Source organism: Bufo gargarizans, chromosome 2, assembly GCF_014858855.1.
Source record: "Bufo gargarizans isolate SCDJY-AF-19 chromosome 2, ASM1485885v1, whole genome shotgun sequence".
Lineage (NCBI taxonomy): Eukaryota > Metazoa > Chordata > Amphibia > Anura > Bufonidae > Bufo > Bufo gargarizans.
Window position 1 is genome coordinate 338,868,784 of NC_058081.1, and position 15,036 is coordinate 338,883,819.

General features: G+C 41.3%; 1 protein-coding gene across 2 annotated transcripts in view; it reads left to right on the forward strand.

Annotated features, from left to right (window-relative positions):
• The window catches only part of LOC122925946, a 405,237-nt gene that overhangs the window by 134,453 nt on the left and 255,748 nt on the right, over window positions 1–15,036 (forward strand). For both annotated transcript variants that reach the window (XM_044277293.1, XM_044277294.1), the window contains exons 4-5: window positions 9,701–10,072; window positions 13,322–13,690. In XM_044277293.1, coding sequence (XP_044133228.1) covers window positions 9,701–10,072; window positions 13,322–13,690 — 741 coding nt within the window. The remainder of the gene's footprint in view (window positions 1–9,700; window positions 10,073–13,321; window positions 13,691–15,036) is intronic.

Sequence of the window (15,036 nt, forward strand, 5' to 3'; positions counted from 1 at the left end):
CTCTGTAAAGACAAGATGTGGCTGAAATAATTTGTCATGGTCTGGGTCAAACGGAGGAGAAGAGGAAAGAGAAGGTCTACATGACAGGAGATGTCCATGTATGTAAGAGGTATGTGGTGCTGTATTCTCTTTCATATCTTTTATAATCATATCTATTTTAAATTTGGCAAATTTGTAACAGCCCAGATAACAGTGATACATTTCTGTGTACAGATAACGTAGTAGATGTTCCCTGCAGTCCTATGTAGCACCACACATAACACAATATTTCACTGTCATCTATGACATCTATACACAGAGAGTTATGAGATGGTGGGGGTATGACTCCTGGCACCCCCACCAATCAGCTGTTTGAGGAGACCGCAATGTTCCAGTGAGCGCCGCAGCCTATTTGTTCCTTACAAGCACAGCTCTGTTTATTGATAGCACTGCGCTTGGTATTGCAGCTTAGCCCCAATCACTCAGATGGGACAGAGTTGCACCTAGACCATGTGAACGATGAATGTGATGTCATATAGAAAGAGACTGTGGCGCTCACAAAGCACTCTTCAAACAGAAAAAAAACTTAATCCGTCCCTGGCCTGGGGTCATGTGATCCTCCATCTTCATCTTTCCTGTTTTTGGATATGAAAAAATGGATGATGCCATTTTGAGAAATTCGACCTAATCAAATAGCCAAAAATTGGGATTTGAAATAACCCTAATATTTAGAAAATTCGATTTGATTAGATTAGCTTATTTTTGGTAGTTAACCCATTAATATCTTTTTACAGACCCTATCAAATTCAGGACCTCAGTCCTGGAGAAATGTGGGAGATGATGTGAACCGTGTAGCACACTCCTGTATATAGTAAAGCAGCATCTGGTGTGCTACCTTTAGAATACCATATATACTGTATTACAATTATTATTCACCTACATATTTTTGAGTATATACCAAAGAGACTTCCTTAAAGGGGTTTTACTGGAATAATTACCTTTAACTGAAGGCCCCTAGTCTGAATCACTTACTGAAAGATTCATACTCACCTACTCCCTTAAATGCCATCTTCTAGACCCCCAGCTTGTTTTCTTCTGGTCATTCTTCTGGTCATTCTTGGTCATTTGTCCTGCTGCAGCCAATGAATAGCTTCAACTGTGATGTTTGCACATGTCTATGGCTGCAGCAGCACAGGTGACTACTTCCATGCCCGGGGATGCAAACCTGGGGACTGGAACAGGTAATGCAGTACTGGAGAGGCAGGGAGCAGGTACAGTATCAATCTTTCAGTAGGCAATGCAGGATAGGGGCCTTCACATAATCGCTAATTATTCCTGGAAAATGGCAAGCTAGTGAGTATGGTCAGGTTTAGTCTCTCAAGGTGCTGTGACCGCGACCTGACAGTTAGTAGAAACCCAACCCTGTGGGATTTCTGCTCAATGTTATTCATTGTCCTTAGATGTAATTGGCAGTGTGACATTTATGATCTAAATGTTGCATGGCAAATAGTTGTTGTGTTCTCCTAACATTACAGTATTCCTCAGATAACATGCCACCTTATGTGCCTATACCCAAAGGCATGTCCTTATAAGTTCTTACAGGAACATTATGATCATGGTCACAGGGGGTGCGAACAGACCCAGGTGAAAAGGGTGGCCCATCTCAAACTTCAGACAAGTATTCTTTTAAACTGTATCTGCATCCTCAGGACAAAGAGTAGCACTGTTTCCGGAAAGGGAGAGGGGCAAATCCTAATTGACATAAGGCAGGGACAATACGAGTAGGCAGTGCCAACAGAAGTAGGCAGGGGTCAGCGATATCTTAGTACAGCACAAAATGCCACCCCAGCATAACCAAATACCACAGTGCAGCACAAAATACTGCTGCCCTTGCTGCCATATTTATCTGTATCACTGTCCTGAGGACGACTACACAGTTGAATTCAGGAGGGCACCTGTGGCCGCCGGCAAGGTGCATAAGCACTAGTCTTGAGTGCGAATATTCGAAAAGCAATTTTTTTATAGGCACTTTGAGAATTTGCGAATATTTAGAATATAGTGCTATATATTCGTAATGACGAATATTATTGTATATTTTTTTTTAAGACAGTACACATCAGGAGATCATCCCTCCCTTCTTCTAGTTTGTGGGCCAATGAGAAGGCTTTGTCACAGCTTAGCAACATCCCTAGCAACCAATAGGACAGTTGCCTACCCAGGGGCGTACATAGAAATCATTGGGCCCCATAGCAAGAATCTGAATTGGGCCCCCTAATTCCACCCACTACCCATCCCTGGCCCATCCCACCACCTGCCCTTTTTTGTTGTTGTTTTTTTCTGTTAAGGCGCTCACCGTACAGGTTCTTTTTTTTAATAGTGCAGACATTTTCGGCCGCGGCAATAGATAATATGATTTTTTTTTATTGTTTATATATTTTTATATGTAAAATTGGGGTGATTTAAATGTTTAATATATCAGTGTTTGTTTTGTTTGTTTTTTTCACTTTTTTTTTTTAACTATGAATCTATAATTTTTTTTTACTATTAATTGATCGTGGGACCTGAGGAGTTAAATTACTAGGGGGTGGTGCACTGTCCTGAGTCCTCTGAATAATAATGAGCCTTAGGCCTCTTGCACACTGCCGTGTTTCACGGCCGTATGCGGGCCGTGGAACCGCGGCCTGGATCCCTCCTGAGAGCAGGAGCGCACGGCGTCACTGGTTGCTATGACGCCGTGCGCTCCCTGCTGCCGCCGCCGCAATACAGTAATACACTGGTATGATCTATACCAGTGTATTACTGTACTGTGCCGGCAGCAGGGAGCGCACGGCGTCATAGCAACCAGTGACGCCGTGCGCTCCTGCTCTCAGGAGGGATCCAGGCCGCGGTTCCACGGCCCGCATACGGCCGTGAAACACGGCAGTGTGCAAGAGGCCTTATAGAATAGTGTTCCCCAACCCTGCAGAAACTCTGCTTTCTGCTGCCCTCTTCCCCCCACTAACCATCCCCCCATGACACAGTACTCCAAATTAGCAATTAAACTGCAGAGTTCATTGGGGGGGGGGGGGGGGGGGGGCTGGGGCACACTGTCCTCCTAAATCCTCTATATAATAACCCTTTTAGAACAGTGCCCCCCCAAACCTGCAGGAACTCTTCTTGCTGCTGCTGCTGCCCTTTTCCCACAATACCCATCCCTCACCACACCCTGTGAACTTTTTTAAACGTAGAGTCTGTCACTCACTGCTGTGAGTGTACAACTTACTTTGTCCTTGGTGGCAGATTTGCAGTGGCACGCAACAGGCAAGGGGCATGCCAGCGATGCTGGGGGCTGGTTGTAGTTGGGATGGGACTTGGGTCTCAGTGGCAGTATGAGGCAGGTAGTGGCAGCGGCAGCGCGTGACGTGAGAGCGGTAAGCACAAGCCTGCCGTCCTGCCCATCCAGCCGCCTGCACAGTTCTGCTCTGATCTGCTGCTGTCTTCTGAGCCTGCGACTCGCGCACTGGCCAATCAGCAGCAGGAGCTTTGCACCGCTAAATGCTGATTGGCCAGTGCAGTGCGAGTGCCCAGAGCAGAATGAGCGGCATTGCGGTATGTCACTGGCTGGGTCGAGGGAGGGGGGAGGGGGCTGAGCAGAGGGGAAGCAGGGCCCGCCCAAGCTTTAGATAGGGATCGGGACGGAAGACTGGCAATGATTAATACAAAACTACAGACATGGGGCGGACCGGCGGAGCCTTTCATGCACTCCGGGCCCCCCCTTGCCACGGGCCCCATAGCAGCTGCGTGCGCTGCCTATATTGGCGGTACGCCACTGTGCCTACCCCTTACTATATAAGAACCTCCCCAGCAGCTATTTTCTAAAGTTTATTGCAGTTATGAAAGAGACAGCGGTGTCATTGCTGTGCTCTGTGCTTTGTTGTATTACATTAGACAGTTAACTTATATATATAATTCAGATAGTTAGGGGGAGATAGTCAGTGTAGGTTAGATTGATCTATAGTGTAGCAGATATTGCCGAAAATTCACAAGCGAGAACATATTGGAGCACCGTATCTGCATATAAAGCTATTGTAATGTTCGGCCGTGCCAACCATTTTCTCCAGTCTCAGGAAACTTATACCAGCTTGAAAAATTTAGCATAAGTGACCATGCCTGTATTTCGCACGCATTACGCCGATTTTCTCAATCAAGAATATAATCTCGAATTCTCGAATATATAACGAATATTCTACCAAATAGTCGCAAAATATTGCAAATTCGAATATTGCCCCTGCCGCTGATCACTAATAAGCACCTGATGCCCCTGAGAGCATCAGATCATTATGTACCCTACAGGTTGGGCAGCCCCCTGGGCAACAACCCACCAGGAAATTTCCCTGTAGGGTCTATGGCCAGTCCGTCCCTGCATTTGATAGAAGTAGACAACCCCAGCCTTGGCATCAAGGTAAGGTCATAGGCAAGCGAGTATTCTACCCCTTCCTATTACATGCTAGTTGAGGGGACATACTGATCTGTGACAGAATAGCCTTCTGCACTATTAAGCAAAGATGAATGATTTACGGATGCATGCTTTCTTGCTGTTACTTGACATTAGTTTCTTATCAAACATCCTTTCATGCAAAGCGTTGGCTCAATCAGCATGCATTTGCATATATGTGTGATAGGGGCCCACTCCGCACTCAGATAAAGCCACTGTATTTGAACAAGAGATTTGTACTTTAATTAATATCGGATTGATAAATGAACATATGCAAAAATCACTTAATCAAACAGAGTTAAAGCTCATTTATCTGCCTCAGATAAGCTTTAGAGGTGCTGTATTTTTAATGCCGGCAATCAGTTTCTTACCCCCGCCAGACAAAATGTCCCGCAGCTTTATTGACTTTTAGTTGTGTCAGCTCAGCTTTAAGAATGTTGTTAAATTTATTAAAATTCTAGTTCAAACTGCTTGTGTTGATCCTGTGATTAAAGCAAATACTTCTTATGATCACACAGATAGTAGACAATGGCATAGTCTGGTACATGGCTTCTTTAGGTTCTAAAGCTGAAAGGGCCTGTTATTATCAGGATTATGGAATTGCGCTGGAATACGGAGCGAAAGTGATTAATCAAAACTTTTGTTCTATCCCTGTGTCAGCAGACATCCCTACGCATATGACAATGGCAGATTTTGACAAAATGTATGCGTTGTTTTTCCTCTCGATATGATGAATGTGCCATATAGATGACCCATATACAAGGCGGCATGTAAATATGCAGGACCTTCTTTTGTTCATATTGAACAATGACTGTCATTAAATAAGACTTGCTTTACCAATATGTCCCCCTGTGAAGATGCAGGGCTGTTCCTGATTGGCCACCAGGACACATCCATGTGCCTTTGATAGCCCTGACATGGAAGATGTATGGTCAAAGTGCTGCACTCAGGACCACTGCTGAGAGGTAAAGAAAACCACAGTGACCCAAACAGACCTGTACTCAAACAATGTCGCACCAACCAAAGACAACATATTGAGAAGAAAAATGCTTGTAAACGGTGTGCGCTGGAAGATGTATTGGCCAGACGGCCAGAGGGCAATCTTTGAACTATTGAAATCTTTAGAAATATTGTATCGTTTAGCAACAATACTTACAAACTCAATTAATCATGCATAGATGGTCATTTTAAATCTTTACATACCGCATCATTTTAATGTTACAATAGGGGTGTCAGATTTGGATAAGTGGCCATTGTACAGGTGCAGAATTAGTGACATTGGGCTTTCCATATACTTTTTTAATGTGATAAAAAGAATGTCATTCCATTGGGAAGCATTGCTGATCGTATAAATTGTCCTATACCCCTCCCGCTGCTGGCCTTTGTGTGCTAATCCAGCATTATAAGATAAGTAAGACTGGTCATAGTGGATATAGTATCCACAAGTGAAAACAGTGATCTACTGAGCTTGAATCTGAATATTAATATATTATCCCTGATGTTTTTCGGGACAGGGATGTGAAAATACAATAGCTCTGTGTCCAGCCTACATGTATGGAGACTGTATGGAAGCAGTGTTCGTATGGGTCTGTATGACTGATTTGTCTTTCGTATGGGTGATGTGATGCCTCCATGCGCACGGCAATGCTATTATTGCATATGGATGTCGTAGAAGAGGTCCTGCGCTCTATAAAACTATACAATACCTTTTACTTTAAAAAGGCAGATAGTGCTCTATGCTTCTTTCAATAGTTTTATGTCAGATACGCCCATCCTGACTACTTGGTTACCTCTCCACTAAAATTATTGGGTGAAGAACACCCTTGCAGCATGGAAGATTTGTTTTCTTCAAAATTCTCAAATCCATGAAGAAATAAAACCTATGTGTGCCTCCATTTGGAAATACACTGGACTACAGCTCAGCATGGTACTGTATAGTTCTATAATGCATTGTGTCCATGGACCCTAAAATTGGGCCCCCAACAAATGATCTTGGTAGACTGCCAGTAACGGTTCTTTACTATTCATACCCTCTAGCTATGTAAAGATCACAAAGTCTCCTTTAGATGTGGTGCCAAATGACAGTTTTCAGATCTTCTTTATCTTTTTTTTCTACTGTTGGACATTATACTGTGTAGATTTTATATATGGTGACTGTTGGTCTTTGCCCATCAATGGATCTCCTCTGTTAAACTGAACGTTGCAGAATCATCCCCAAAACCTCCGGTGTATTGATAATTTCCATCTATATGGTAATATGAACATGATACAGCTCTGATATGAAATATAGGATAACACATATTGTTATAGTGACATGACTGGTGGAATAGCATGCAATGTAACATATACATGTATTGAACTATATAATACAAGAGGTTAATGTGAAAACAGTTGTACAGTATATCTCTAGCAACGCCCCAATGAAGGAGATCTCTATTTCCTTAGTTTCTTACATTCTACTGCACATTCTCTACAAACCTTATTTACAAGGTGTACTAACCCACCCATAATTTGAATATCTTCACTCAACACAGGATTGTGTGTTGCTTATCAGGTGGCACTCTTTAATTTTATCTGTATATCCTTTAGAAGGTTATTTGCAAAAAAGCAGCTGCTTATACAACTCTCAACGTACTTTATAGGATTATATATGACAAGTAGTAGACTACATGTCTTGAGCAAAGATGAATTCACTATAAATTTCTGACACAAATCACACATTTAGACAATGCCTGGAATAATAATGTATATATTGTACACTATAAGATATATAGCATATTTTGTATAAAACCCCAAATAAAAAAATAAAAAAAAAGATATTTTGCAGGATTTGAGTGAATATAATATAAAACTTCTCCCTCCCAAATCCTCCAGATCACTGAAATCCCAACAATCCACAAAGCAACATTTATACAGCCCAATCCTGATCCCTGTAAAGGTGGATCCTGCGGGAAGAAAAGTAAGAGCGCGTCGGGGATCAGGCGAGCTCTTACTTTTCTTCCCGCTCCGAACTCTGACAGGAATAAGCAGGTTGTAGAGACAGAGTCGGAGCAGGGAGCGCGCCAGTGGCAGGGGCAGACTGGGCATGCGCTGCTCTTATTAGGAAAAGTAACGCATGTGCATTTGTAATAAAGCCATGGACGAGCTTTCTCTAAAGCTCCTCCATGTCGCGTGCAGCCATGGACGAACTGGCTGCACGCAGAGCGGGGCTCATTATAAAAACATTACCTTTCTTATTTGTTTTATAAAGTATATTAGGAAACTGTTTTTTAACCTACCTCCCACTATATAGTGGAAAGTACTTATATAGTGGCCAACCCCTTTAAACAAGGTGGACACCCCAATAACAGTAGAACCAGACAGCTTATTCACTCCAAGTTGAGAATCAAGACCTAATAGAATTGCTTATCTTTTAAACAAGGGGGACACCCCAATAACAGTAAAATTAAACAGGTTATTCACCCCAATTTGAGAATCAAGGCGTAATAGAATTGCTTATATATTAAATAAGGTGGACACCCCAAAAACAGTAAAATTAGACAGCTTATTCACCCCAATTTGAGAATCAAAGCCTAATAGAATTGCTTATCTATTAACCAAGGAGGACACTGTTTAATTAAATCTGTGCCCTCCACATTCATTGATGCAAAGTGGGCTGTCTTCTATGGATCCCTTCAGGTTCAGATTACAGAGCCTGCACTGTCCCTGCATTCTCCCTGTGCTCTCCCTATGCTCACCCTACAGTATGTAAAAACTCTACCTATGATCTCGCTACCCTGTCCCTGCTCTCTCCCTATCCAATATTTCACAGTTAAAAGACTTTTAGCAACACTGTCCCTAGCGCTTGTCACGTCTCTCCCTATGCTCATCTCACAGTGAAAAGGCGAAACCGCACGGGATGAGGGTTTTAAAGGGCTGTGATATCACGGGGCTGCCTAGCTGCTGATTGGCAGTCTGCACGGAATGATAGGTGATCTTGCATTCTCGGGTTTCTCACTTTGTAACACGTGTAGCCCCCATTTTAGGAAAAAAATGATTTGCTACAACGAAGCACGAGATAATCCGGATTCATTGCAAATTGAATCTTTCCTAAATTTTTGATCAAATTCCACTTCGGATGCTTTGATTCACTCAACACTACTGATAATATTTTCAATAGCGAAACTACACTGTGTGAAGTGTGTGTTAACTTATAATGGCAACAGAGCAGGTAAATAGAGACAGTTTTTGCTGCAGTTTATAATGATTTAAGTAACATTTTTCAAAAAACGCAATTGCTGTTACAATGGTATAAAGTGCATGTATGTACTAGAGGTCCTACTCACGTTTAGCTGCAGTGTGGTAATGGTGCAGCTTTCTGCACCACCAATATGCCCTGTATGATTACACATTTTATATATGCTACTGTGTATAAATGTACTAAATGGCCTATTTTATTTATTTTTTAAGAGGCTAGCATTTCCATTAGGGACAGATTGTTTGTGAACAGATAAATACAAGTCTTAGATAAAATGCATAAGAATAGAGAGAGAATGACTTGGTAACCATGAATAATGGAGGCAGAAGCAGAAGGGTGGTTTTACATGGCCTGATACAAGGCCATGACAGATTTTAAAGAGCCTGTTCAGTACCCAATGGAAACTGCATGGATGAAAAACCATTACTGATACAATCATTCATCCCCTTAGGGTACATGCACACATTCAGGATTCATGTGCGGAGAATCTGCACTGAAATCCGCAGGTGTTCGCATCCAAATCCGTGCAGGCAATCAGCAGCAATTGGTGCGGATTTTCGTGTGCTGATTTTACTAAGTGAATGAAGAAAATCCGGTCAGGAAAAACTAAAATAAATTGACATGCTGCGGATTAAAAATCCGCACGGAAAACAAATCTGCATTGTGTGCATTGAGAATTTTTAATTCTCATAGAATACAATGTACATGACCGACGGTGCGGATTTTCCGCACGCAATCCTGATCGTGTGCATTAAGCCTTACAGTTTACGTTGTGTCAGCAGCACATTCCCTATTTACATGGGTAGATGTTCTACTGTTGACTAAGCATTTTTATGCTAGCGTAAAAGATCAAATCAGTTGACAAACGAGCATTTGTTCTTTTATTGTCTGATTGTTGCCCTGTTTGAACTGGCTTCATCATTGACCCATGTAAAAGGGCCTTAGCAATGCAAAAATACCCACTAATTACTATTCCACCAAGTCCCTTACTTGTTTGTTGCTTCTTTCAGCTTACATGAGAGGAAGAAAGAAGCCAACGGCTGAGGTGATTTTACCTAGATGTGTTCTACAGAAGGTTCCCAAGCAGCCTTTACCAAGCATGGCTTCTAGTGATGGTGAGCCTGATGTAACAATAGATGATGGTCTAGCACCAATAACATCTAATGATGCAGTGATCAACACATCGCAAAATGAAGAAGAAAGGAACTCAACACAACTGATTCTGGCTCCGGAAATAGCAATCTTTTCAAAATCTAGTGAAACCGAGAGTGTCTACACCCAAGAACTTTTGACCAGTAGTGTTCACTCAGGAAAAAATATGGAGTGGTCAAAAGCATCATTTCATGAAGTTAACAGCATCTACAAAGAAAAGGAAGACTCAGGTAAAGATAAGAAAAACAGTTACTGCTGAAGGTATAAGGTCATTGGTTGTTACAATCTGTGTTAAATGACAGTGGGAGGGCAACCATAGAACATACTGTAAAGCATAAAACCATGGGTGATAAAATATATGCAAACTCTGAATATTTGAATAACTGGAAATGACATTACGTTATTACAATATGTAAGCCCACCTGCTACGACAAGGCAACCTCAATCAAATGGACCTAGACTGACAAAATGTACTCAGTATAGGTAGTTACCTGCCGTGGACAGATGGGAGGATTACACCAAGGTGAGGGGATGATACATTGGTGTGTATATTTACAGTGTATGCACTGTCTGTATATTTGCCTATGTCATTTGTTATGATCCTATTTGAGCACTGTGAGGTAGCAATATTTGGCCACTATTATGGTCTCTCTCACAGCATGATATCACTCTATGTATTAGCCATATACAGTATAACTAGCTTCACTGATTCTAGTAGGTAGATTTGATGTTCATGTGGAGCTTAAATACCAGATGGACATGAGGGGTGCTGCTTTGGGAGAAAATACAATTGGTCAACACCTGGACAACACCTTTTAGCTTAGGCTACTTTCACACTCGCGTTTGGTGCGGATCCGTCATGGATCTGCACAGATGGTTCCGTTCAGATAATACAACCATCTGCATTCGTTCAGAACGGATCCGTTTGTATTATCTTTAAAGGGAACCTGTCATGTGGATATTTGATTATAATCTAACTAATTATATAAAATCATTAACTACTAAAAAGTACCTTAGATGTATTCACTTACTGGTGTGACAGATGGTTACCTCATAATATACACACAAAGATGCCGCATGCAGCATGCTAATGAGCTGATTTGAGTCCAGCGTGATGTCATTGAGTCCAGCGTTGTTGTTTTTTTTATGACCTGCTATAGCTATTCCCCTGCCCATCTGCTGCTGATTCATATGGAAAATAACTGTCATTCAGCAGCAGGTGGGCGGGGAGAGTCAGGAGCTCATGAATATTCATGACTCATCATTATCAGCTGGAGCTTTTCAATACAAGATGTTAGCAGATTGACTGGGTCAATTAAAGAAAGTGACCCAACATTTTGCTAAGAGAATCAGTCACTTATTTATGTTGCCCTTAGTTAGGACACCATAAAACTGGTGACAGGTTCCCTTTAACATAGCCAAGACGGATCCGTGTTGAACACCATTGAAAGTCAATGGGAGACTGATCCGTTTTCTATTGTGCCAGATTGTGTCTTAGAAAACGGATCAGTCCCCATTGACTTACATTGTGTTAGAACAGTTTGGCTCAGTTTCGTCAGGGGACACCAAAGCGCTGCAAGCAGTGTTTTGGTGTCCGCCTCAAGAGCGGAATGGAGATGGAACAAAGGCAAACTGATGCATTCTGAGCGGATCCTTATCCATTCAGAATGCATTAGGGCAAAACTGATCAGTTTTGGACCGCTTGTGAGAGCCTGAACGGATCTCACAAACGGAAAGCCAAAACGACAGTGTGAAAGTAGCCTTATACTGTATGTCATTGAGACCTCCACCAATTGCAAGATCGAGGACTGAGAGGAGCTCACATAGTGTGATGTCTACCTGCAGGAGACAGGCTCAATAGAAAGTCTATGGGCCTCTCTCAATTCTGTCTCCTGCATTGAGGTGAGAGAGTGTGCAATGTGAGTACTTCTCTCTTCTAGTTCTAGCGATCGGGGATCTCAGCACTCAGACCCTCACCGATCAAAACCTTTCATATGTGGCTATAAAAAAGTTTTATAAAAGTTCAATGATGCTTTAAACATAGAAATAACAAAGTACCTTATGCATGAAGAGTGTAAAAACTTAACATTATATGACCACATGTCTACATTGTAGTCAGGACAAATCTGAATAAAGTACTGTATGGCAGAAAAATTCTGCATTTACATGTGAAATATGGCGTACGTATAGTGCACTATATTAATGCAATTCACCTGACATTTTAAAGGATCATCTATTTAGCATAAACGTCAGCGTAAATGGTGCAGACTTCGGGAAAAATTTTGTAAGTAACTAGACATATTTTTCTTTCTTATGTTGCCTTATGGATAATGTACATTTACACTCAAAGAGGGAGATTTCTTAAGGTTTTTATGTCACAAAAGCCACAAATTATGGCACACTCCATATTTGTGCCATAAGTTGCGACTTTTCATGCTTTCTACTACCTTTCTAAAGTGGTGAGAAGGGGTGGGCTTAGCCGGAGGGACAAAGAATTATTATAATGTACGCCATGAAACTGGGTAAATTATAGTTCAAGTCTACGCAACGCAAGCCCCTAGCTGGTGTAGATTTGACTTTCTGTTGCACGGAGGGATGCACCTAATTTATTATGAGCCATCTGCCTACGGCATCTCTTAGCAGATTTGAACCCATGAAACTGGCTGACCTGTTGCATGTGTGCTTAGAATATGAAGGCATCTGTGTTGGCCCCATGTTCATATGTGCCCGCATTGCTGAGAAATATAAGGATTTAATATATGCAAATGAGCCTCTAGGAGCAACAGAGTCGTTACCATTACTCCTAGAGTCTCTGCTCTCTCTGAAACTGCTGCACCCGTTCCACTTTGATTGACACGGCTAGGCCTTATGATGTTTTCATTGCCTGGCATTACCATTATTCCTAGAGTCTCATTTGCATATATTAAAACTTCATATTTCTCAGTAATGCGAACACATATGAACATGGGGCCAACACAGATGTCTTCAGCTACCAAGCACACAGGCAACAGGTCAGTCAGTCTCATAAGTACAAATCTACTGACAGGTGCCCTTTAAGAATTAGGTACATCTTACTCCAACGCATAGGATATCAAAATTGGTGTTGAAAATGCCAATCTTTTCTAAATCTCCCCCAGTATATTTCATAAAATATTCATGTTTTAGGCTGGGTCACACTATATGTTTGGCATATACTTTGGTAAACTGTGTCCATAGAGTGTAATGATATCAACGTATATTTTATTTTACTATATTGAAAACCATAGTTTAATATACCGGTATATACTACATTTCTAGCACAGTTTGCTTATGAGATCTCTTCTATATGTGTTAGCAGTAGTACAAGATTAGATTGAAGTCAACGTTTAAACATGGTTTGGGTGGCTTAGTTCTCCTCCAATTCATGTTCTAAAATGTAGAGTGCAATGCATATTGTTAAATGGCAGCTTTTATTATATCTAATATGTTTTTTCTTCCAGATTTGTCTGGGAAGGTTTCCAGCTGCAGCAGCCTCTACAGGTCTTGCAGTACTCCATTTTCCCAGCTGCTTTCTTCATCATCATCCTTATCTGTAAATATGGCCTCCAAATCTGAGGCAGCAATCAAGAATAGCTCCGGTAGAGTCACTAAGCAGGTGGAGAAATCTTTTCGATCAGAAAGTGAACGACACTACAGTCCTGGTCTACACAGTAGTAGTTCCCTTGGTAACCCAAACCTTGAGAAGGCCTCCTCGCAGTCAGTGAGAATAGACTCACAGGACTTAGACTTTGCATCTTCTTTTGATGAAATGTGGCATGACCGTTTCCTTCATCACTGGCCAGTCCTTCCACCGATCTCCCCACAAAGAGGTTAATAAATGTTTATTTTTTCTCTTTCTGATTCCATATGGGCTTGTTCACAGGCTTCTGCTTGTGTGTGTTTGAATGCTCGCTCGCCTAGACTGCTGTGAGGGAATTGTTCCCCTAATGCTGGCCATCCTCAAATCAATGGCTGCACGTAACAACAGAAAGTGCCTCAGATGTAGTGGTTTCCACAGGTCCATTGTTAAGCTTTTGTCAAGCATTTTTGAACCTAATAAATAATGTCAAAAGCTTCTATCGTGGCCAAAAATGTTCCTTTTCAAACATTTCTAATAGTATTTTTGTTCTGTCATGTCTCCCAGTGTTGCAAAGAATTTGTGCTGCACAATAGGAATGCGCTGTATCGCGTGCCACACGGGGTATTGTGCCGCTTTTAAGATGATCTTGACTCAGCAAGTATTTTGTTCTAAATAAATTCAATTTAACTTATTATTGACTAGCAATCACTGAATGAATATTAGACATTCATTTATTAAGTACGTTCCTCTATGCACCGGCAATATAAGTGATAAGGTGGTATAAGTCATGGTTAGTCATTTCCTGTATTTCTTCCTGGATCTTTAATACATTTTTAATAACATTATGTTATAAGGGTTACCATGCCCAGGTTCCTTTGTTGCCTCACAATATTTAGGCCATATCATGCATAATTTACAATAGAACAGCAGAGGTGGACTGATTATTTGGACACTGTTGACTTCCCCTTGGTCCATTAGAATATTTAAACTTTTAAGTGTAGAGCATGCATAAAATGGTGCACCTTTTATTAACCTAAATGAAGTATATTATAGCTAACTTGTTTAGTAAGGGCCTTATTACCTTTATGGCCCTTGGAAGCAGATCAGTGTTAATCCATCAACATAAACCTATATTATGGCAATATATATGTGTTCTCCAGCAACAGAGCGTTTCAGAAAACTGCAAGGGTATGGCCACATGGTCAGGTTTCCCGATGCAGTTTTGGAAGCCAAAACTAGGAGTTAATTAAAAAAAGAGAAGCTGTATCTGTCCTTTATACTTTCTCTCCTTTTATGTACCACTCCTGATTTTGGCTTCTAAAACTCCATCAGGAAACCTGACCACGTGTCCATACTAAGATATATATATATATATATATATATATATATGTACTAATTCATATCTAACTCAGTGAACAGAGGTATGAAGCAGGCTAAAATGGACCTGAGAAACAAGCCCTGAACTTCATAAATTGATTACTATTGAATAATCTGCCAGAACTGATATCAAAGTTTTTTTTTAGGACATTTCTTCTCTTGCATCCCTGTATATAGGGTATTTTAATTAAGTGCCTGTATGGAAACCTTTGACTCCTC